The 24,684-nt window shown below is 45.9% G+C and overlaps 1 protein-coding gene across 1 annotated transcript in view; it reads left to right on the forward strand.

The window, feature by feature from the left end:
• The first annotated feature begins 239 nt into the window (after positions 1–239).
• Positions 240–24,684, forward strand: part of LOC117510012 (whirlin-like) — a 274,252-nt gene continuing 249,807 nt past the window's right edge. The window contains exon 1 of the mRNA XM_034169619.1: positions 240–1,295. Within this exon, the coding sequence (XP_034025510.1) occupies positions 645–1,295 (651 nt within the window). The 5' untranslated portion in view covers positions 240–644. The remainder of the gene's footprint in view (positions 1,296–24,684) is intronic.

Genomic DNA, 24,684 nt, shown 5'->3' on the forward strand with positions numbered 1-24,684 from the left:
CACGTTTAGTTTGTTTCCGCTCATCAATGATGACATAAACCGGTCTGCCAAAAATAATCATTTAAGTATAGTGTTGTCTGTTCCTAAGCAACGCGCGCGCACACACGCGCCTGCGTCATTTCCTCCACGCGCAGAGGGTCTGAGCGCATCGGCGCGCTCTGCGAGTTGCGCGTTGTCAGACCTCGGCCGTGGACGCACACTGGACGCACACTACACTCTGGAGTTTTGTGGACTAAAAAAAAATATTAATGTGGAAAAAAAAGTAAATAAACAACAGAGAAGATGAGGACGCATGTTTTCAAGTGACGGACTGTTCCGACGTCGGACGCGCGATGTGACACCGGATCCAACTGTCCTGAGGTTCTGCGCGGCTCCTCCCGGCGCAGACGGAAGGTGAACATTTGCAGTTTTGTGTCGAAAAAAAGAAAAAAATAAAAAAATTATTTTTCTTTCCGCGTAAGGCGAAAAAGGAAAAAAAATGAGCCGCTTCCATCTCCGTTACGCACGCAGCTGCGCCGTTACGCGCCGCTCACCTGTTGAAGTTGGCCGATGAGCGGCAAACCGGCTCACTTCTCCTGACTCCAACACGAACCCCGCTGCACCACGTGCCCGTGTGACGCGCTTCTCGCCCGTTATGTTGTAGGATGAGCGCGGACTCGGAGCGCGCTTCGCTCAGCACCTCGGTGAACTTGGCCGGTTCGGGCGGCCGCGCGCTCTCTGCCAACGTCCGGCGGCTCCACGGCACCCTCAACCTGCTGCTCAGCGACCCCGAGAGGGAGCAGTTCATCCACTGTCTGAGCGTGTATCACGCCAAGCGCAACGTCTTCGACCTGGTCCAAACTCTCAAAGTGATCCTCAGCACGCCCGCCAAGCGCCAGCTGCTGCCCATGCTGCGCCTGGTCATCCCGCGCTCCGACCAGCTCCTCTTTGACCAGTACACCTCAGAGGGACTGTACCTGAGGAGCGACCTGCCCGGTAACGGCTGCGCCGAGGCGCTGGAAGACAACGGCGACGGCGCGCTGCAGAAATATGTTAACTCCTTCCACGAGCGTCCCCTGGCCCCGTTCGCCGTGGGCCCCCTTGGAGACGTGCGCAGAGTCACCCTGATGCGCACCAGAAGCCACGAGGGTCTGGGCTTCAGCATCAGAGGCGGGTCCGAGCACGGCGTGGGCATCTACGTGTCCCTGGTGGAGCCCGGTTCGTCCGCGGAGAGGGAGGGGCTGAGGGTCGGGGATCAGATCGTCACCGTCAACGACGTGACGTTTGACAACGTCACGCACATAGAAGCCGTCAAGGTAGGCACGAGAGATGGCAGGTGCGTGCACGACAGCACAGTGCATGACGGGTAGAGGGTGTAATATGAAGTGGGCAAGTTCAGTTTTTAGTCGTATGAGTGTTGAACAACAATTTAAAAAGAAATTTAAACTGCTTTTTGAAGGGTCTCTTTTTGTAAAATACAGACAGTAAATTAATCTTTGTTGACTATTTGTGATTTCTGGAAAAGTGCACAGAGGTGAAACTTTAAGAACACCAGACTGAAAAAAACCCTTCATTTAAATATGTAGACTGGTTGCACAGATCAGACTGTGGCCAAAATAACACAGTTTTCTTATGTTTCTCAAATAGAAACAAAAGGAAACATTTGGACACATTAAAGGCAGCAGACTTTTCCGAGTGCAGTTTGGTTTGAAACAACAACAACAACAACAAGCAACCAGTAGTACAACTGTTCTGGGCCCCAAATCGCTCACGTATGCACAACTCGGAAATAGCTGAGCAGGTTTTCATCAAACCTGGTCAGAATAGACCCTGTGCAAGTACCTCCAGATGAATAACTTATTGAGCTGTTCGGTCAAAGGGCAAAGATGAAAGACGAGGTCGTCCAAAATACAAGCCATACACAAATTTACAGAAAATCCCTGCAACAGGGTTAGAGATGAAGTGAAGTAAATCATTGCAGTCAAACTGTATATGTGAAGATACGATGACATTAAATTATGTCACTATAGTGCACCTCTAAAATGTTTAAACAATGTAATCAGAAGTAATAAAACAAATCCGTAGATATTCTTCCCAGTGATATATTCAGTGGTGTCTCACAGGCCATTTGTGTCCACAGCTCTGCCTGTGCGTTTGTCTCCTTCACAGTAGACATGCTGTGTGCACTTTGCAGACCAGAGTACATTAGGGTGTCATTTTTGTAAAGTGCATAAAATACGATTCTGGACTACAGTTTTGTGTGCTTCCAGAAATCCTGCATTAGTACAATTCCAACATGGTCCAGGTCCCATCTGGGAATAGTTCAGATTTGCAAACTGTCCAGAACAAACATATTATTATGAACTCTTCTTGTTGCTGTGTTTGACGCCAGGAACTGTTGACCCACTGCAGCGCCGTCTAGTGGATGTATTTTATAATATCGGTGAGAGTATAAAGGACTGATATTGGCCATGATGGTTATTGGTTTGAAATGCTTTATCTATCTATCTATCTATCTATCTATCTATCTATCTATCTATCTATCTATCTATCTATCTATCTATCTATCTATCTATCTATCTATCTATCTATCTATCTATCTATCTATCTATCTATCTATCTATCTATCTATCTATCTATCTATCTATCTATCTATCTATCTATCTATCTATCTATCTATCTATCTATCTATCTATCTATCTATCTATCTATCTATCCCTGTCACATCTGTTGCCCCCCCCACCAGGCAGCTGTTTGCTGTTTTGGCTATGGTTCCAAACTTGTCCTTGTTCCTACACCACTCCCAGACACGTTTTGTATCAACTACAAAAATCTGAGCAGCATGGTGCTTTCCCTTCTCTTTCACTTCTTTCACGACATTTAGCTTGAATGCACAGTGCCGTTTTATGTAACTGCATAGCAGCAACTGCACACAGGAAAACATTCACTTTGAGTTTGCGTTGCTTCTCTTGCATGCAGTACGCATGTCCATGTGTGCAGCATGCTTGCAAACATGTGCATGCAAACGATTGTCAATAAACACCCCGAAATTCACAAAAATTGCAGGCCCCAGGGGCGTTTAATAGAGTAAAAATGCAAATAGAGTAAAAATTGTATTTTGTTTTGTTTAATAAAAAGTTGTAGTTTTGTATAAATTACAATTTTTAAAATAAATTCCAGGGCGTTTGGAAGCAAAAGATGTGTACAAGTGTGTCTGAATGGGTTGGGGTGGCTCAAAAATATTATAGGGGGGCCCCTACAGGAAACATTTGACACGTGATTCCCACTGATTTTTACCAGAAACCAAAATATGGCCATAATATTAGGTAACTTTGCCTCTATCTGTCTGTGCGTCTGTGTGTCTGTCCGTCTGTGCTCAGCATAAGTCCAGTCCTCTTACTGCCAGGGTCTTCAAATTCACAGGGAACATTCTTGGGACACAGACCTTGAACAAGCTCAAAGATGGCTAACCTTGACCTATTTTAAAATCAAATCAAATCAAATCAATTTAATTTATATAGCGCCAAATCACAACAAACAGTTGTCCCAAGGCGCTTTATATTGTAAGGCAAAAGCCATACAATAATCACAGAAAAACCCCAACGGTCAAAACGACCCCCTGTGAGCAAGCACTTGGCGACAGTGGGAAGGAAAAGCCCCCTTTTAACAGGAAGAAACCTCCAGCAGAACCAGGCTCAGGGAGGGGCAGTCTTCTGCTGGGACTGGTTGGGGCTGAGGGAGAGAACCAGGAAAAAGACATGCTGTGGAGGGGAGCAGAGATCAATCACTAATGATTAAATGCAGAGTGGTGCATACAGAGCAAAAAGAGGTGAATAAAAAGAAACAGTGCATCATGGGAACCCTCCAGCAGTCTAAGTCTATAGCAGCATAACTAAGGGATGGTTCAGGGTCACCTGATCCATCCATTTTAAGAGGTCAAAAGGTCACATTCTGTTTCCTATTTTTATGCTCATATGTCTGAGGGTATTTTAGCATTGCGTTATATGTTTCTGTTCTTTTCCTGTGTCAGACGATAAACTGAAGTGTTCAACTCTGTAATGATCTCCGTTTAGAAAGTGATCACCTGTCACTGCAGCTTTCTTTCACTTCCCCTCGTACATTTCTGAACAGCATTGACTGACCGGTTCCATCAGAAAGCTGTTGTGAGGCCGTAATGGTGACGTACGATTTCTGTGAGAGCAAAGATATGAGCATCATCCATCACACACGCAACCAGGCCACAGCAGTGACCTGGGGAAAAAAAAAAATCATCTCACTGGATACCACCCAGATATCTGCCGTGGATAAGAAGTCAAATCACTGCGGTGGAAGTCAAGTGGAAACTGCAATAATAAAAATTCAAACCACACTTTCTCTGAACCAGTGAACATCCATCACTCTGAGAAAATATAATGTACATAACAAATGTATGTTCAGAAGCTATGGAAAGGCCAAGGAATGCTTACCTGACAGAAGTTGTACTTGTACTTTTGTTTCCCATTCCTACCTGACAGAAGTTGTACTTGTACTTTTGTTTCCCATTCTTACTTGACGGAAGTTGTACTTGTTGTACTTTTGTTTCCCTTTCTTACCTGACAGAAGTTGTACTTGTATTTTTGTTTCCCATTCTTACCTGACAGAAGTTGTACTTGTACTTTTGTTTCCCATTCCTACCTGACAGAAGTTGTACTTGTACTTTTGTTTCCCATTCTTACTTGACGGAAGTTGTACTTGTTGTACTTTTGTTTCCCTTTCTTACCTGACAGAAGTTGTACTTGTACTTTTGTTTCCCATTCTTACCTGACAGAAGTTGTACTTGTACTTTTGTTTCCCATTCTTACCTGACGGAAGTTGTACTTTTGTTTCCCATTCTTACCTGATGGAAGTTGTACTCGTTGTACTTTTGTTTCCCATTCTTACCTGACAGAAGTTGTACTCATTCTACTTTTGTTTCCCATTCTTGCCTGACAGAAGTTGTACTCGTTGTACTTTTGTTTCCCATTCTTACCTGACAGAAGTTGTACTCATACTTTTGTTTCCCATTCTGATCTGACAGAAGTTGCACTTGTTGTACTTTTGTTTCCCATTCTTACCTGACAGAAGTTGTACTCGTTGTACTTTTGTTTCCCATTCTTACCTGACAGAAGTTGTACTCATACTTTTGTTTCCCATTCTGATCTGACAGAAGTTGCACTTCTTGTACTTTTGTTTCCCATTCTTACCTGACAGAAGTTGTACTCGTTCTACTTTTGTTTCCCATTCTTACCTGACAGAAGTTGTAGTTGTACTTTGGTTTCCCATTCTTACCCGATGGAAGTTGTACTTGTTGTACTTTTGTTTCCCATTCTTACCTGACGGAAGTTGTACTTTTGTTTCCCATTCTTACCTGACAGAAGTTGTACTTGTACTTTTGTTTCCCATTCTTACCTGACGGAAGTTGTACTTGTTGTACTTTTGTTTCCCATTCTTACCTGACGGAAGTTGTACTTTTGTTTCTCATTCTTACCTGACAGAAGTTGTACTTGTACTTTTGTTTCCCATTCTTACCTGACGGAAGTTGTACCTGTTGTACTTTTGTTTTCCATTCTGATCTGAACTTCTGTTTGTACTTGTGCTGCTGTAGCCATCACCTTGAAGGTCCGACGCTCTTCTGCAGACCTTGATGGTAGTGGGTGGTTCTTTGAGTTCCTGCTTCCTTTCTTGAATCAGTCCCTCGGTTCTTCGCTGACCTTGACCATCCGCAAGGCCTGTTCACCCAGAAACCTGCCGCTCGCTGGATGTTTCTTCTCTTTCTGACAATTAGCCGAACACCCCAGAGATGGTGTTGGGCCCCTTTGTGATGTTTACTGACAGAAGATCTGACGGAGGGGCGCTGACTTTGTGCGCTCTGGCAGGTTGCCACAGCGACAGTTATAATGAGTCATATTTGAATACGGCACTGATGGTGAACTACGTTTTACTGGGCCTCCAGCCAAACATGCCTCCAGTTAGTTTTATTTTTTCCTCACAAACACGACATGAACAGGCAGCATGAATGAGACGGTGAATCACTCAGTCTCAGGTGGTGCACATCTTACTGCTCAAAAATAAACAAATAAATAAATAAAATAAGATTTAAAAAAAATCACAGTTTAGTATACCTTAGCAATGATAAAAAATAAATCCCAAACATTTAAAAGTCTTGCACTGTGCTCTGATCTTTAAGAGGAATTAAGACTTTTCCACAAACGTCAGGAAGTGATGGAGGTTCTTTGGTTTGTTTAGTCCGATGTGCTGTTGATGTGCTGTTTTAAAAACCTACCGCTGCTACACTGACGGACAGAGATTTATCAGAGCTGATATCTGGCTGTGAATGTTACTCACCGTGCTGAGGGGGTGTTGGGTTTTGTGATTTTGCAGTGATAAAGTTAAAGATGTCGTCCCACAGGGTTCGGCTGGTCTCAGATAAAACCACGTTATAAAATTAATAATAATAATAATCTTTTTATAGCACTTTCAGGATAAATACATTTCAAAGTGCTTTACACTTATCAAATTTCTACAGTAAAACAAAATAAAAACACAACAAAAATTAATCAAAAGAGCGAGATGAGACAGGTCCATATTTGAGAAGGTGGCTCAGGGAGCTCAGTGGAATCAGGAGTTGAGCTACAAATATGCAGACCTGGGTTCGGTTCCAACAGCGGCGGATGTAGGATTTTTGTTTTTTCTCCAACTCACATTTTTACGGAACCCAGGAGAGGTCACTTAAAGTGATATTTTTTTTCTGACCATGATAATTTGTGCGCACGTTTTCCTTTAATTGAGCCCTTGAAATAATAAAACGTGCGCACGTTTTCTTTTCATTCAAAATGAAATTCATAATATGACCTAAATTGTCATCCTCACGACGGGGAGACGCTTCACCCTCAGCATCCTTTTTAATGTGCTTAACCTCCAGATGATGTTGGGAAAGTGTAAGTACACGGACCCACAACAGGGGGCGCAAATGAACGGACAATGGAATAGGTCAAATAACAACACTTTACTGTTGCGAACATGCACAACAAACACAACAGATCACACAATAGATCAAAGGTCAAATTACAAGGTGTCGTGTGGGCAGGCTCGAGGATAGGAGACGCCTGTCCAAAGCAGAACCGGAACCACACGATTTCCTCCGCCACCAGACCCCGGGAATACTGGAGCCGCCAAGTCCCGAACTCCCAGGTGGCCACTGCCTCCGCGTGTCGGACCTGGTACTGCTGGCGAGGAACAAAAACACAGTTAAACGTGGGTGCGTCTGCACCCAGCAATCTGCACGGCAGGGAAGCTACCTCCACCTCTCGTTGGAGAAAAAGTCTGTTATCACTCACAAAAATCACAAAAAGGGCTTTCTATCAAGCAGTCAGGCTGAGGATATTACCTTTCAGGTAGAACAATATCTCGGCAATGAGGTGGAGATGCCGTCTTGCTGATATACCACTGTAGATCTGATGATTGATGACAGCTGTCGTCGGTGATAAGTGACAGCTGTCACCCCGGCTGCTCCTGTGAGGCGGCAGCGCCCTCTGGTGCCTGGAGCCTGCACTCCAGGCAGGGCGCCCTCTGGTGGTGGTGGGCCAGCAGTACCTCCTCTTCAGCGGCCCACACAACAGGACCCCCCCCCTCAACGGGCACCTCCTGGCGCCTGACCGGGCTTGTCCGGGTGGTGGCGGTAGAAGTCGGCCAGGAGGGCCGGGTCCAGGATGAAGCTCTTCTTCACCCAGGAGCGTTCTTCGGGGCTGTACCCCTCCCAGTCCACCAAATACTGGAAGCCCCGGCCCCTCCGTCGGATATCCAAAAGCCGGCGCACTGTCCAAGCCGGCTCGCCATCGATGATCCGGGCAGGAGGTGGTGTCGGACCCGGAGTGCAGAGGGGTGAGGTGTGATGCAGTTTAATCCTGGACACGTGAAACACGCGATGGATCCGCAGTGAGGCCGGAAGCTGAAGCCTCACTGCGGCGGGACTGATGACCTTGAGAATCTTAAATGGACCTATGTACCGTTCCTGTAATTTTGGGGAGGCCACTTGCAGTGGAATGTCCTTGGTTGACAACCACACTTCCTGCCCAGGACGATACGTAGGAGCCGGGGTCCGCCGCCGGTCTGCATGGGCCTTTGTCCTCATCCGGGCCCTCAGCAAAGCAGAACGGGCGGCACGCCACACCCGACGGCACTTCCGCAGGTGGGCCTGGACCGAGGGCACACCGACCTCTCCCTCAACCACCGGGAACAACGGGGGCTGATACCCCAGACACACCTCAAAAGGGGAGAGGCCGGTGGCGGACGACACTTGGCTGTTGTGGGCGTACTCGATCCAGGCCAGATGGGTACTCCAGGCCGCCGGGTGCGCGGCTGTCACGCAACGCAGGGTCTGCTCCATCTCTTGATTGGCCCGTTCTGCTTGCCCGTTGGTTTGGGGATGATACCCAGATGAGAGACTGACCATGGCCCCCAGTTCCCGGCAGAAGCTCCTCCAGACGTGCGAGGAGAACTGGGGACCGCGATCGGAGACGATGTCTGTTGGGATCCCATGCAGCCGGACGACGTGGTGGACCAGGAGGTCCGCTGTCTCCTGGGCTGTTGGGAGCTTCGGGAGGGCCACGAAGTGAGCCGCCTTGGAGAATCGGTCCACTATCGTGAGGATGGTGGTGTTGCCCTGGGACGGCGGGAGGCCCGTGACAAAATCCAGGCCGATGTGGGACCAGGGGCGATGAGGCACGGGCAGCGGCTGTAGCAATCCCGAAGCCTTGCGATGGTCGGCCTTGCCCCTGGCGCAGGTGGTACAGGCCTGGATATAATCCCGGACGTCGGCCTCTAGGGACGCCCACCAGAAGCGCTGCCGGACAACTGCCACGGTTCTTCGCACCCCTGGATGACAGGAGAGCTTAGAACCGTGACAGAAGTCCAGGACTGCAGCCCTGGCTTCTGGTGGGACGTAAAGTCTGTTCTTCGGCCCAGTTCCGGGGTCCGGGCTTCGTGCCAGGGCCTCCCGGACGGTTCTCTCTACGTCCCAGGCAGTGATGCCGGTAACGCGTTACTTAGTAACGCGTTACTCTAATCTGACCACTTTTTTTAGTAACGAGTAATCTAACGCGTTAATCTTTCCAAATCAGTAATCAGATTAAAGTTACTTCTCCATGTCACTGTGCGTTACTATTATTTTTCATTGTGGGTCGATAGCAGCATTAAACTTGGTCTGTGGGCAGGAGGTCGGGGTTCGACTGAACGTCCCACTTTAAGTGAGCTGTGAGCTTTTCATCCGCGTTTTTTTGCAGCTGCTCGACTCGTCCTCACCTCTTAAAGGGCGGTGATCAGCACACCTGCACTGAGCTTTACAAAGACATTTTTATACTTTTTTTCTCCTTTATTTAGAATTCTGAGCTGAGCCGCTCCGTATCGTCTCGTTAAAAACAGCTGATCCTCCGCGACGCGTCAACAACTAACACTATTTTCCACTCAAATGCACCTAAACTCTCTTTCTGAGGACCACATGATGTGAAAACGCAATAAAACTTTCTTACCTGTAAATCTGGTCCTGTTTTCTGCATAAATAAATGTTATCCATTCTTTGTGCTCAAACGCCAAAGCAGGGGCGAATCCAGATGGAATGGGGGCGTGGGGCAGGGATGTGCCCCCCTCACAACACCCCTAGATTAAAGGTCCAGTTTTGGAGCCGTTTTGTACTACAACTACTAATACTGCTTAAAATAATAATAATTTCGACAAGTAAAATGTTTAGAGAATTTAAATGTTAGAAAAATGTTAGAATTTAATAGTTACATTTATAAACAATGTAGGTTTGAAATTGCAAGTTTTACTGTTACAGTGCTGTCAACAGTTAAATATGAGGTCAAGAAAGAGGTCTTTATTTTACTTTTTATAAAACAAGTATTTGTTTTCATTGAAGTCAAGAAAGGGTGACTATAAAGTGAGTTTTGGCAAAACAGGTATCATTGTCATGTTGACATGGGTTGTTGTCGGCAGCTGGGGAAAGTAACTAAAAAAGTAACTAGTAATCTAACTTAGTTACTTATACAACTGAGTAATCAGTAAAGTAACTAAGTTACTTTTTCAAGGAGTAATCAGTAATCAGTAATTGGATTACTTTTTCAAAGTAACTGTGGCAACACTGGTCCCAGGTGAGGGTGGCCACGATAGTGGACTCCGGGATGATGGGTTCCGGTGGATCCGACAACTCCGTTTTGACTTCATCTTCATGTACCCGGGACAAGGCATCCGATCTCTGGTTTTTGGTCCCGGGACGGTAGGTGATCCGGAAGTCAAAACGGCCGAAGAACAGTGACCAGCGGGCTTGCCTGGGATTCAGCCGCTTGGCGGTCCTGATATACTCCAGGTTCCGGTGGTCAGTGAAAACCGTGAATGGCACGGACGTTCCCTCCAACAGATGTCTCCACTCCTCAAGAGCCTCTTTCACCGCAAGGAGTTCTCGATTGCCAACGTCATAGTTCCGTTCGGCCGGGGTCAACCTGCGGGAAAAATAGGCACACGGGTGAAGGACCTTATCGGTCTTCCCGCTCTGGGACAGCACAGCTCCTATCCCTGAGTCCGAGGTGTCCACTTCAACCACTAACTGGCGGCTAGGATCGGGCTGCACCAGAACTGGTGCAGATGAGAAGCGCCGTTTCAACTCCTTGAACGCGGCCTCGCACCGATCCGACCAGGTGAAGGGAACTTTTGGAGAGGTCAGGGCTGTCAGGGGGCTAACTACCTGACTGTAGCCCTTAATGAACCTCCTGTAGAAATTGGCAAAGCCGAGGAACTGTTGCAGCTTCCTACGGCTTGTGGGTTGGGGCCAGTCTCTCACCGCCGCAACCTTGGCCGGATCAGGAGCGACGGAGTTGGAGGAGATGATGAACCCCAGGAAGGACAAAGATGTTCGGTGGAACTCACACTTCTCGCCCTTCACAAACAGCCGGTTCTCCAACAACCACTGCAGGACCTGACGTACATGTCGGACATGGGTCTCAGGATCCGGAGAAAAGATGAGTATATCGTCTAGATATACGAAGACGAATCGGTACAGGAAATCCCGCAAGACATCATTAACCAAAGCTTGGAACATCGCGGGGGCATTTGTAAGCCCGAACGGCATAACCAGGTACTCAAAGTGACCTAAGGGGGTGTTAAATGCCGTCTTCCACTCGTCTCCCTTCCGGATCCGAACCAGGTGAAACGCATTTCTAAGATCTAGCTTGGTGAATATTCGGGCTCCATGCAGGGGCGTGAACACCGAATCCAACAGGGGCAACGGGTATCGATTACGAACCGTGATTTCGTTCAGTCCCCTGTAATCAATGCATGGACGAAGTCCGCCATCTTTTTTACCCACAAAAAAGAAACCTGCACCCATCGGGGAGGTGGAATTCCGGATCAACCCGGCAGCTAAAGAGTCCCGGATGTAGGTCTCCATTGATTCGCGCTCAGGCCGTGAGAGGTTGTACAGCCTGCTGGACGGGAACTCAACGCCTGGAACCAAATCAATGGCACAATCGTACGGATGGTGGGGGGGAAGGGTGAGCACCAGATCCTTGCTGAACACATCAACAAGGTCGTGGTACTCCACCGGCACCGTCCCTAGATTGGGCGGGACTCTGACCTCCTCCTTAGCCTGGGAACCGGGAGGAACCGAGGAACCTAAACATACCCGATGGCAGGTCTCGCTCCACTGAACCACTACCCTGGACGGCCAATCGATCCGGGGATTGTGTTTTAACATCCAGGGAAACCCTAAAATCACACGGGAGGTAGCAGGAGTCACAAAAAACTCGATCTCCTCCCGGTGATTTCCTGACACCACCAGAGTTACAGGTGGTGTCTTATGCGTGATTGGAGGGAGTAGGGAGCCATCTAGTGCTCGCACCTGCACAGGCGAGGTAAGCGCCACCAGAGGGAGCCCTATCTCCCTGGCCCATCTGCTGTCTAACAGATTCCCTTCAGAGCCCGTGTCCACCAGTGCTGGGGCCTTCAGGGTTGAGTCCTCATAAAGGATCGTAACTGGGAGTCGTGTGGCAATGTGGGTGTGTCCCACGTGAATGTCTCGGCCCACCCTTAGCCCAGTTTCTAGGGGCGGGCGTTGGTGTTTAACCGCTCGGGGCAGTCTCTTACCTGATGCTCTACCGAGCCACAAACAAAACACGCCCCGCGGGCCAGCCTCCTCTGTGTGGCTGGTGCCCTAAATGTGGCCCTGCTCGTGTCCATAGCTTCGTCAGCAGGGGGAGCTGTAACCACACGGAGCGCAGGGGCCGTGGAGCGTGGGAGGGCGGAGCGCGGTCGGAACCGGAAGGGAGAGGGACGGCGCGTGCCCGGCCACGCCCTTTGTCTCGTTCCCGACGGCGTTCTTCTAACCGATTGTCTAATCGTATGACGAGGTCAATAAGCCCATCTAAATCCCGCGGTTCGTCCTTAGCCACCAGGTGCTCCTTAAGAACCAATGACAGTCCGTTTACAAAGGCGGCGCGAAGGGCAGTGCTATTCCAGCCGGACCTCGCAGCCGTGATGCGGAAGTCGACTGCATAGGCAGCTGCGCTCCGGCGCCCCTGTCTTATTGACAGCAGCACGGCTGAAGCGGTCTCTCCTCTATTAGGGTGATCGAACACTGTTCTGAACTCCCGCACAAACCCATCATATGTCTGAAGGAGCCGTGAATTCTGCTCCCAGAGCGCTGTAGCCCAAGCGCGTGCCTCACCGCAAAGCAGGTTTATTACATAAGCTATTTTGCTGGCATCAGTCGCGTACATGACAGGACGTTGTGCGAAGACGAGCGAACACTGCATAAGGAAGTCCGCGCACGTCTCCACACAACCTCCGTACGGCTCTGGGGGGCTTATGTATGCTTCCGGGGAAGGTGGGAGGGGTCGTTGAACGACCTGTGGAACGTCACTGTTACGCACAGGGTCGACGGGAGGGAGAGCTGCAGCAGCGCCCTGACGGCGCGCCTCCACCTGCGTGGCGAGAGCCTCCACCCTGCGGTTAACGAGGACGTTCTGCTCGGTCATTAGATCCAACCGAGCCGTGAAAGTGGTGAGGATCCGCTGCAACTCACCGATCACTCCTCCTGCGGACGCCTGTGCGCCCTGTTCTTCCATTGGCCGTTCAACAGCTGGTTGACGCCCCTCGGGATCCATGACGTTGGCCGAGATATCCTGTTGGGAAAGTGTAAGTACACGGACCCACAACAGGGGGCGCAAATGAACGGACAATGGAATAGGTCAAATAACAACACTTTACTGTTGCGAACGTGCACAACAAACACAACAGATCACACAATAGATCAAAGGTCAAATTACAAGGTGTCGTGTGGGCAGGCTCGAGGATAGGAGACGCCTGTCCAAAGCAGAACCGGAACCACACGATTTCCTCCGCCACCAGACCCCAGGAATACTGGAGCCGCCAAGTCCCGAACTCCCAGGTGGCCACTGCCTCCGCGTGTCGGACCTGGTACTGCTGGCGAGGAACAAAAACACAGTTAAACGTGGGTGCGTCTGCACCCAGCAATCTGCACGGCAGGGAAGCTACCTCCACCTCTCGTTGGAGAAAAAGTCTGTTATCACTCACAAAAATCACAAAAAGGGCTTTCTATCAAGCAGTCAGGCTGAGGATATTACCTTTCAGGTAGAACGATATCTCGGCAATGAGGTGGAGATGCCGTCTTGCTGATATACCACTGTAGATCTGATGATTGATGACAGCTGTCGTCGGTGATAAGTGACAGCTGTCACCCCGGCTGCTCCTGTGAGGCGGCAGCGCCCTCTGGTGCCTGGAGCCCGCACTCCAGGCAGGGCGCCCTCTGGTGGTGGTGGGCCAGCAGTACCTCCTCTTCAGCGGCCCACACAACAGATGATGCCATGCTGGGCAGCTGGAGTTCTCTGTATGTCCATGTGTGCCCAAACCATGATGATACACTCTAACCAGATCCATTTCTAATGGGGAAATGAATCACACTGTCTGCTGGTTTGTTGGCTAATAGCCAACATTTATGTGTCACGACAATATTGAATGCACGTTTGTGCACACAATGTAATAAAACGAGCGCACAATATAACAAAACGTGTGCACAATATAATAAAACGTGCGCACAATATAACAAAACGTGTGCACAATATAACAAAACATGCGCACAATATAACAAAATGTGTGCACAGTATAACAAAATGTGTGCACAATATAACAAAATGTGTGCACAATATAACAAAACGTGTGCACAATATAACAAAACATGCGCACAATATAACAAAATGTGTGCACAGTATAACAAAATGTGTGCACAGTATAACAAAATGTGTGCACAATATAACAAAATGTGTGCACAATATAACAAAACGTGTGCACAATATAACAAAATGTGTGCACAATATAACAAAACGTGTGCACAATATAACAAAACATGCGCACAATATAACAAAATGTGTGCACAATATAACAAAATGTGTGCACAATATAACAAAATGTGTGCACAATATAACAAAATGTGTGCACAATATAACAAAATGTGTGCACAATATAACAAAACATGCGCACAATATAATAAAATGTGCGCACAATATAACAAAACGTGCGCACAATATAATAAAATGTGCGCACGTTCTCTCCACATGCAAAACATTTTGCTTTGTACACTTTCCACTAAAGAGCCAAGCATAGATCCAACATCAAATCACAGTTCCCTGTTCAATAAGGTGCATAAATTTCATCCCTTTGGCTTTGGCCTCATTTTTAGATTTGAGGAAAGATAGTTTGCAAATGGCACCTTCTTCAAACATTTTATGTATTTTTTTTTTTTTAAAAAGCTCAGAAAATATGAGCTTAAAATTTTCATATTTATTTAAACCATAATGCATTACTTCTTCTTGTTTTACTGCACTTGTTATCAGGCTTATTGGTGGATTACTGCCCCCTTCTGCTCCAGAGTGGGAATCACACAGTAAATTTACAGTGTACATTATAATATATAATGTATTAACATTTTCAGAGGCAGTCAGTTTCCACCTGGATCCACCCCCTGGAGTCCTACTCATGCTATCTGTCTGTGTCCTTGGACATGATGCTTCATCTGCAGTGTCTCAGTCCACCCAGCTGGTACCAGCTTTGCCTGGAGAAGTGAGCTGTGTTGGATTGGCATCCCTTCCTCGGAGGGGCTTGTAGACTCTTATCCGCTTCACGCTGCAGAATTCGAGATAAGCACAGATGCTGATGCTGTTTTTTTGTCTCCATCATCTTCTTGTTTGTGTGTAAGTGCCCTTGAACAAGACACTGCCCACCACGCACCACCACCCCATGCTCCTGGTATCATGCCAGTATTATTACATTTAAATTTTTCACCTGCATTTTTTACGTCTTGTCCGTGTTTTCGCAGTGTGCCAGACTCACTGTGAATAAACGCAATCATTTCCAGAGAGAAACACTTTATCTGGGGGGGTTGAATGGCTCAGGCCTTGGGATGAAGTATTATTTATTAAGAGCAAATAAAAGAGGCCTTTCTCTCTGCCAATAACAAGTTTAATTGACTCACTGCGGCACAACAAACACAACCACTCACTTTTTGTGACGCCGTTAAAGTCGTAATGAAATGAAAATAGGATTTCTAATAACAGTTCCTCGGAAATGATCAAATCAGCTGTGACACCACATCCTCCAAAATACTGAAAACCTCTCACGTGACTGAAAGTGCAAACTTTTATTTGCACCATCTCCTTAAAGCGTCTCTGCAGCAGAAAGCAAACCAATGTATTTGTGAGGCGGCCAAAATTCAATAACTGCGTCCAGTTCTTGTTGCACATAAATACGTACAATTTTGTCCAGATTTGTTGTGGCTAAGAGGATTCGCGCTGAGGTGCGTATTGTTCCTCTGGGAGACACATGAGCTGCTTCATTATTGCACTCATCAATATTCACAAGTGTGCAAACGTGTCCCCTCGTGGCCGGGCTGCACTTCCTGCGCCATCTTTCATTAGTGCTTTAATGAAGCTGCACACATTTAAAGCTGCACGTGGGCACCTCCGTCCATCTGAAGCGTGACTTCAAAGCCGTTTGCCGGCAGTGCGGCGAAGGACGAGAAAGCAGCCGCGCACACAGAGGACCTCATTTGTCACTATAAGTGCGCTTAATTAGGCTTTATTCTGGATCTTCTGCAAGAACACCACTGTTAGGAAACACTGGAGACAAAAAGTTAACTTGGTTGCATGATGTGCTGCAGCTTTACTGTCACTACTGTAATAGTTACAACCTGAAAATCAGGAGAAGGTGAGACATTATGGGAAAGGCCGTGATCCTTCCATTTAGTTTGACTTCTGTTTCATTGCAGACTAAAGATATTTGTTCAGTTTTCTTTGTTAATATTTGTACATCTATTGGTTGGCATGATGCTGGACGATGCAAGTCAGCCTCTGCACACCGTCATCAGCAACCAGAGGAGCCTCTTCAGCCACAGACTGCTCCTTCCCAAGTGCAGGACCAACAGACTGAAAAACTCCTTTGTCCCTCAGGCCATCAGACTGTACAACTCCTCACTCAGGGGGAGGAGGAGCAACAGGAAGACAGAGGACAGGAAGGAGAGGAACAGTAGTAACGAGAAAACCAGTAATTCTAACGAAGCGCCAGCTGCAGGAACGAAGCTGGATGATGGTTAAATGATGTCTCCGAAAGTCAACGCAAGTCCAGATTTCTTGTTTTGTTTTGGCTTCGGTGTCCTACGTTAGTGCCGTGTGACAACACTGGGACAGGTCACGGGGGCACAGGGACAGGGCACGGGGGCACAGGGACAGGGCACGGCAGATGAGGACGGGGACAGGGCATGGGGGGACAAGGGTTTATTTGAAATGCAAGGATTACATCATCACTTTTACAGCCATTTTCTTGAGAAAAGTCAGGAGATGAATACAGCAACCGAATATGTCTTGCACTTCATTTTTACGTCAGTCATTAAGAAGCAGAAGCAGTATGGTACTACACAGTAAATTTTGCAGAGTAAAATTTACTCTGCTGGGGTAACATTTGGTCCCAGTCCAAATAGAGTAAAATATACTCTATCACAGTGCTAAATCAACTCTATCACAGTGTAAAATCAACTCATATTGGAGTAGAAACACTTGATTTGACAAAATGATAGAGCTGATTTCACTCTATAGTAGAGTCTATTTTACTCTATTCAGACCAAATGTTATCCTGGCAGAGTATAATTTATTCAGCAAAATTTACTGTGTGCACGGTAAGTCTGTGTCATGTAGGCAGTTCTCAAAAATTGACTGATTCTGCTGGAAGGAGACTAGTGAAGGAAGCCAGACCTGGCGCCACGAGGGGGCGTTTGGGGGCGACGCCCCCTCACGTCATCTACCTCGCCCCCTCGGATGTGAGAGTTATCAAAAATAAAAATAAAAAAGAAAGAAAAAGAAATACTGAAAAATATAGCGCCTCGCAGTTTCGCAGATTTTTTTTAGTCCAATTTTGCATGCTTTTTTTTTTTTTTTTACAGCGCATTGTGCTCTGTGTCCTCATCAAGCAGGCCGGTGTTCTGTCGAGATGACGGGACACCTGTTGCGGCACCGCGAAGGGAGAGTATGCGCATTGTGTTCTGCATGTCTGTTTATAAGAATCTTCTTGCCCAGAAGAAAAAAGAGCACCAACAACTACCCATAACTGTGTTCTTCACTCGGAAAAAGACACCTGCAGCGAGGCCTTCAGCGGAGCGGCGCCACGATGAAGAGGCGCGATCAGAGGAACTGTGAAATACTGGTCAGTCACTATTAATAATTTCTTATGTGTCCAACCTCGTAGGTTGATCGTTAAAATTAAATTCATTAGTTCTAAAAGCCATCATAATTATTTATAGGAAAACATTCTATTTTTATTTCTCAAACAAATGTTTGGGCCTGAAAACAGGTTGGTCTTATTTTTCTACTAAGGTTTGAACTTTGAGAGTGTTTACACACGAGAGAAAACTGAGAAAATGTTAATGCCTGTTTGAGAAAAGTGTATAAAGTGTGTAGTGAGGGGTTTTACAGCCTTAAAACGTCTATAATAATTGTAAAAAATAACGCTGTCTACTTCACGGATTTCGCCTATTGTGGGCTATTTTTAGAACGTAACTCCCGCGATAAACGAGGGACCACTGTACATCTACATGAAAGGTTTATCTTTGACCCGTTGTGTGACTGTCATGCCCAGTTGCGCTGTGTTTGTGCTTGTGATGGAGGGCTGTATGTGGGGTTAATCTACTGTCTCGTGTCGTTTCTCAGATCAGTTGTTGGTTTGGTTTTGTGGTTTGCAGGAGATCACTTGACCGAGGGTCTATACATTCAAATAATAATTAAAAAATACTGTCATCACTCTTTACTCTTAGTCAGTCTCTTACAACGGTGTAGCCTAATATACGAGCTTTCTAGGAGCGCACCCAATTCATTACGCACGCTCAGAGGCAGGTACCCTCCGGTGCACACTTTTTTTGGGGGGGTGGGGGGGGGGGGCCCTGATAAACTCATCGCCCCCTTAATATTTTTTTTCTGGCGCCGGGCCTGAAGGAAGCCACCAAGACACAGCACAGCCAACCAAGTCACCCCGTGTCATGTGAGGTGAGATCCACCCCTGTTGGTGCTTTTCCTTCCATACCACAGAGTGAAGCAGATGAGAGTTCGACTCCCCCCCGGATGGGACTCCAGTACATCACAGGCTGGTGTTCCAGCTAAAACCAGCACCCATGTCCAGCTGGGCTGACTGGGACAATCAATCAATCAATCAACTTTTTTCTTATATAGCGCCAAATCACAACAAACAGTTGCCCCAAGGCGCTCCATATTGTAAGGCAAGGCTATACAATAATTATGAAAAACCCCAACGGTCAAAACGACCCCCTATGAGCAAGCACTTGGCCACAGTGGGAAGGAAAAACTCCCTTTTAACAGGAAGAAACCTCCAGCAGAACCAGGCTCAGGGAGGGGCAGTCTTCTGCTGAGACTGGTTGGGGCTGAGGGAAAAAACCAGGAAAAAGACATGCTGTGAAGGGGGGCAGAGATCGATCACTAATGATTAAATGCAGAGTGATGCATACGGAGCAAAAAGAGAAAGAAACAGTGCATCATGGGAACCCCCCCACAATCTACGTCTAAAGCAGCATAACCAAGGGATGGTCCAGGGTCACCCGATCCAGCCCTAACTATAAGCCTTAGCGAAAAGGAAAGTTTTAAGCCTAATCTTAAAAGTAGAGAGGGTATCTGTCTCCCTGATCTGAATTGGGAGCTGGTTCCACAGGAGAGGAGCCTGAAAGCTGAAGGCTCTGCCTCCCATTCTACTCTTACAAACCCTAGGAACTACAAGTAAGCCCGCAGTCTGAGAGCGAAGCGCTCTAATGGGGTAATATGGTACTACGAGGTCCCTAAGATAAGATGGGACCTGATTATTCAAAACCTTATAAGTAAGAAGAAGAATTTTAAATTCTATTCTAGAATTAACAGGAAGCCAATGAAGAGAGGCCAACACGGGTGAGATATGCTCTCTCCTGCTAGTCCCCGTCAGTACTCTAGCTGCAGCATTCTGAACCAACTGAAGGCTTTTTAGGGAACTTTTAGGACAACCTGATAATAATGAATTACAATAGTCCAGCCTAGAGGAAATAAATGCATGAATTAGTTTTTCAGCATCACTCTGAGACAAGACCTTTCTGATTTTAGAGATATTGCGTAAATGCAAAAAGGCAGTCCTACATATTTGTTTAATATGCGCTTTGAATGACATATCCTGATCAAAAATGACTCCAAGATTTCTCACAGTATTACTAGAGATCAGGGAAATGCCATCCAGAGTAACGATCTGGTTAGACACCATGCTTCTAAGATTTGTGGGGCCAAGTACAATAACTTCAGTTTTATCTGAGTTTAAAAGCAGGAAATTAGAGGTCATCCATGTCTTTATGTCTGTAAGACAATCCTGCAGTTTAGCTAATTGGTGTGTATCCTCTGGCTTCATGGATAGATAAAGCTGGGTATCATCTGCGTAACAATGAAAATTTAAGCAATACCGTCTAATAATACTGCCTAAGGGAAGCATGTATAAAGTGAATAAAATTGGTCCTAGCACAGAACCTTGTGGAACTCCATAATTAACTTTAGTCTGTGAAGAAGATTCCCCATTTACATGAACAAACTGTAATCTATTAGACAAATATGATTCAAACCACCGCAGCGCAGTGCCTTTAATACCTATGACATGCTCTAATCTCTGTAATAAAATTTTATGGTCAACAGTATCAAAAGCAGCACTGAGGTCCAACAGAACAAGCACAGAGATAAGTCCACTGTCCGAAGCCATAAGAAGATCATTTGTAACCTTCACTAATGCTGTTTCTGTACTATGATGAATTCTAAAACCTGACTGAAACTCTTCAAATAGACCATTCCTCTGCAGGTGATCAGTTAGCTGTTTTACAACTACCCTCTCAAGAATCTTTGAGAGAAAAGGAAGGTTGGAGATTGGCCTATAATTAGCTAAGATAGCTGGGTCAATGGATGGCTTTTTAAGCAATGGTTTAATTACTGCCACCTTAAAGGCCTGTGGTACATAGCCAACTAACAAAGATAGATTGATCATATTTAAGATCGAAGCATTAAATAATGGTAGGACTTCCTTGAGCAGCCTGGCAGGAATGGGGTCTAATAAACATGTTGATGGTTTGGATGAAGTAACTAATGAAAATAACTCAGACAGAACAATCGGAGAGAAAGAGTCTAACCAAATACCGGCATCACTGAAAGCAGCCAAAGATAACGATACATCTTTGGGATGGTTATGAGTAATTTTTTCTCTAATAGTCAAAATTTTGTTAGCAAAGAAAGTCATGAAGTCATTACTAGTTAAAGTTAATGGAATACTCAGCTCAATAGAGCTCTGACTCTTTGTCAGCCTGGCTACAGTGCTGAAAAGAAACCTGGGGTTGTTCTTATTTTCTTCAATTAGTGATGAGTAGAAAGATGTCCTAGCTTTACGGAGGGCTTTTTTATAGAGCAACAGACTCTTTTTCCAGGCTAAGTGAAGATCTTCTAAATTAGTGAGACGCCATTTCCTCTCCAACTTACGGGTTATCTGCTTTAAGCTACGAGTTTGTGAGTTATACCACGGAGTCAGACACTTCTGATTTAAAGCTCTCTTTTTCAGAGGAGCTACAGCATCCAAAGTTGTCTTCAAAGAGGATGTAAAACTATTGACGAGATACTCTAACTCCCTTACAGAGTTTAGGTAGCTACTCTGCTCTGTGTTGGTATATGACATTAGAGAACATAAAGAAGGAATCATATCCTTAAACCTAGTTACAGCGCTTTCTGAAAGACTTCTAGTGTAATGAAACTTATTCCCCACTGCAGGGTAGTCCATCAGGGTAAATGTAAATGTTATTAAAAAATGATCAGACAGAAGGGAGTTTTCAGGGAATACTGTTAAGTCTTCTATTTCCATACCATAAGTCAGAACAAGATCTAAGATATGATTAAAGTGTTGGGTGGACTCATTTACTTTTTGAGCAAAGCCGATAGAGTCTAATAATAGATTAAATGCAGTGTTGAGGCTGTCATTCTCAGCATCTGTGTGGATGTTAAAATCGCCCACTATAATTATCTTATCTGAGCTAAGCACTAAGTCAGACAAAAGGTCTGAAAATTCACAGAGAAACTCACAGTAACGACCAGGTGGACGATAAATAATAACAAATAAAACTGGTTTTTGGGACTTCCAATTTGGATGGACAAGACTAAGAGACAAGCTTTCAAATGAATTAAAGCTCTGTCTAGGTTTTTGATGAATTAATAAGCTGGAATGGAAGATTGCTGCTAATCCTCCGCCTCGGCCCGTGCTACGAGCATTCTGACAGTTAGTGTGACTCGGGGGTGTTGACTCATTTAAACTAACATATTCATCCTGCTGTAACCAGGTTTCTGTTAGGCAGAATAAATCAATACGTTGATCAATTATTATATCATTTACCAACAGGGACTTAGAAGAGAGAGACCTAATGTTTAATAGACCACATTTAACTGTTTTAGTCTGTGGTGCAATTGAAGGTGCTATATTATTTTTTCTTTTTGAATTTTTATGCTTAAATAGATTTTTACTGGTTATTGGTGGTCTGGGAGCAGGCACCGTCTCTACGGGGATGGGGTAATGAGGGGATGGCAGGGGGAGAGAAGCTGCAGAGAGGTGTATAAGACCACAGCTCTGCCTCCTGGTCCCAACCCTGGATAGTCACGGTTTGGAGGATCCAAGAAAATTGGCCAGATTTCTAGAAATGAGAGCTGCTCCATCTAAAGTGGGATGGATGCCGTCTCTCCTAACAAGACCAGGTTTTCCCCAGAAGCTTTGCCAATTATCAATGAAGCCCACCTCATTTTTTGGACACCACTCAGACAGCCAGCAATTCAAGGAGAACATGCGGCTAAACATGTCACTCCCGGTCTGATTGGGGAGGGGCCCAGAGAAAACAACAGAGTCCGACATTGTTTTTGCAAAGTTACACACCGATTTAATGTTAATTTTAGTGACCTCCGATTGGCGTAACCGGGTGTCATTACTGCCGACGTGAATTACAATCTTACCAAATTTACGCTTAGCCTTAGCCAGCAATTTCAAATGTCCTTCGATGTCGCCTGCTCTGGCCCCCGGAAGACAATTGACAATGGTTGCTGGTCTCGCTAACTTCACATTTCTCAAAACAGAGTCGCCAATAACCAGACTTTGATCCTCAGCGAGTGTATCGTCGAGGGGGGAAAAACGGTTAGAGATGTGAACGGGTTGACGGTGTACACGGGGCTTCTGTTTAGGGCTACGCTTCCTCCTCACAGTCACCCAGTCAGCCTGCTTTCCCGACTGTCTGGTAACGTGGTGTATACATCTGGAATTGAGCCTCTGTCTGTATGTTAGTCCAACTTCTGTCCTGCAGAGCGACCAGACGAACAATAAACACCAGTGTCACATTAAACCCAACATAGTGCAGCGGATAACTGAAAAAAAAAATGCTTCAAATGGTGATACAAGCACCAAATTTGGCACACGTATTCCTTAGACATTACTCTTTTAAAAATGCTGAGTGGCCACATGAACTTGGCCAAGAAGGGGTCAATTGAAGAATTACACAGGGGTCAAAATTTAAAATGCTCCAGTCATGTTGAAAGGTTATTCCATATTATTTGTGTGATCATAAAGATTCCAAAAAAGGTATAGTTTGGACTATCTGTGACTGAATGTCTGGAGGTATGGGGTAAAACAGCAAGAATGGTGACAAAGGTCAATTTCAATTTGTACAGGGGTCAAAAGTTAAAGTTGCTCCAATTTTTGTAAAAGGTGATGCAAATTATTAGTTGGGTGAATACGGTTTTAAAAAGGAATAGTTTGCATCATGTATCATGCTTAGTTATCATGTTACAGGGTAACATATGTCACATGTCATAGAATCCAATGGATGCCGACATTGTTGAACCTTTACTTTGCAAACCAAGCACGCAACACAGTCAAAACTATTCCATTTATTAATCCTATTAGCTCAACCAGTAATTTGCACCATGTTTTACCAAAATTGGAGCAACTTTAACTTTTGACCCCTGTACAAACTGAAATTGACCTTTCTCTGTGTTTTTGCTGTTTTCACCCCATAACTCCGTAACATTCAGTCATAGATAGTCCAAACTATACATTTTTGGAATCTTTATGATGTATGTGTGCCAATTTGGTGCTTGCATCACCATTTGAAGGATCCCTCAGTAAATATTCACTTATACCTCTACCTCTACTGGTGGTTGGCTCTCACTGCAGTATTGTATCACTTCCTGTTCCGGAGCACAGCGGTGTTTTTTCTGTATCTGTTAGCTGTTTAATCTGCGCAGTTAGATTGATCTAGTTATCTAGATTACAATTTGTTTCCCAGTGTAATCTTTACGTGCCTTAACTAAAGCACTCCCTCTGCTGAATCACCTCTAAATTATTTACACATTATTCACTTTGCGTGTTTTTAGGAATCCGCTAGCTTAGCGTAGCTACTAGCTCTTAGCCGATTTAGCATGGCGGCTTCTCCTGTCTCTCCCACACTTTTCTGCTCTGGGTGTGAAATGTTTAGTTATTCCTCGGCCTCCTTTAGCAGTAACGGTACTTGTAATAAGTGTAGCTTATTTGTAGCTTTGGAGGCCAGGCTGGGCGAATTGGAGACTCGGCTCCGCACCGTGGAAAATTCTACAGCTAGCCAGCCCCTGTAGTCGTGCGGACCAAGGTAGCTTAGCCGCCGTTAGTTCCCCCCTGGCAGATCCCGAGCAGCCGGGAAAGCAGGCTGACTGGGTGACTGTGAGGAGGAAGCATAGCCCTAAACAGAAGCCCCGTGTACACCGCCAACCCGTTCACATCTCTAACCGTTTTTCCCCACTCGACGACACACCCGCCGAGGATCAAACTCTGGTTATTGGCGACTCTGTTTTGGGAAATGTGAAGTTAGCGACATCAGCAACCATAGTCAATTGTCTTCCGGGGGCCAGAGCAGGCGACATTGAAGGAAATTTGAAACTGCTGGCTAAGGCTAAGCGTAAATTTGGTAGATTGTAATTCACGTCGGCAGTAATGACACCCGGTTATGCCAATCGGAGGTCACTAAAATTAACATTAAATCGGTGTGTAACTTTGCAAAAACAATGTCGGACTCTGTAG

The sequence above is a fragment of the Thalassophryne amazonica genome, chromosome 5, assembly GCF_902500255.1.
Source record: "Thalassophryne amazonica chromosome 5, fThaAma1.1, whole genome shotgun sequence".
Classification (NCBI taxonomy): domain Eukaryota; kingdom Metazoa; phylum Chordata; class Actinopteri; order Batrachoidiformes; family Batrachoididae; genus Thalassophryne; species Thalassophryne amazonica.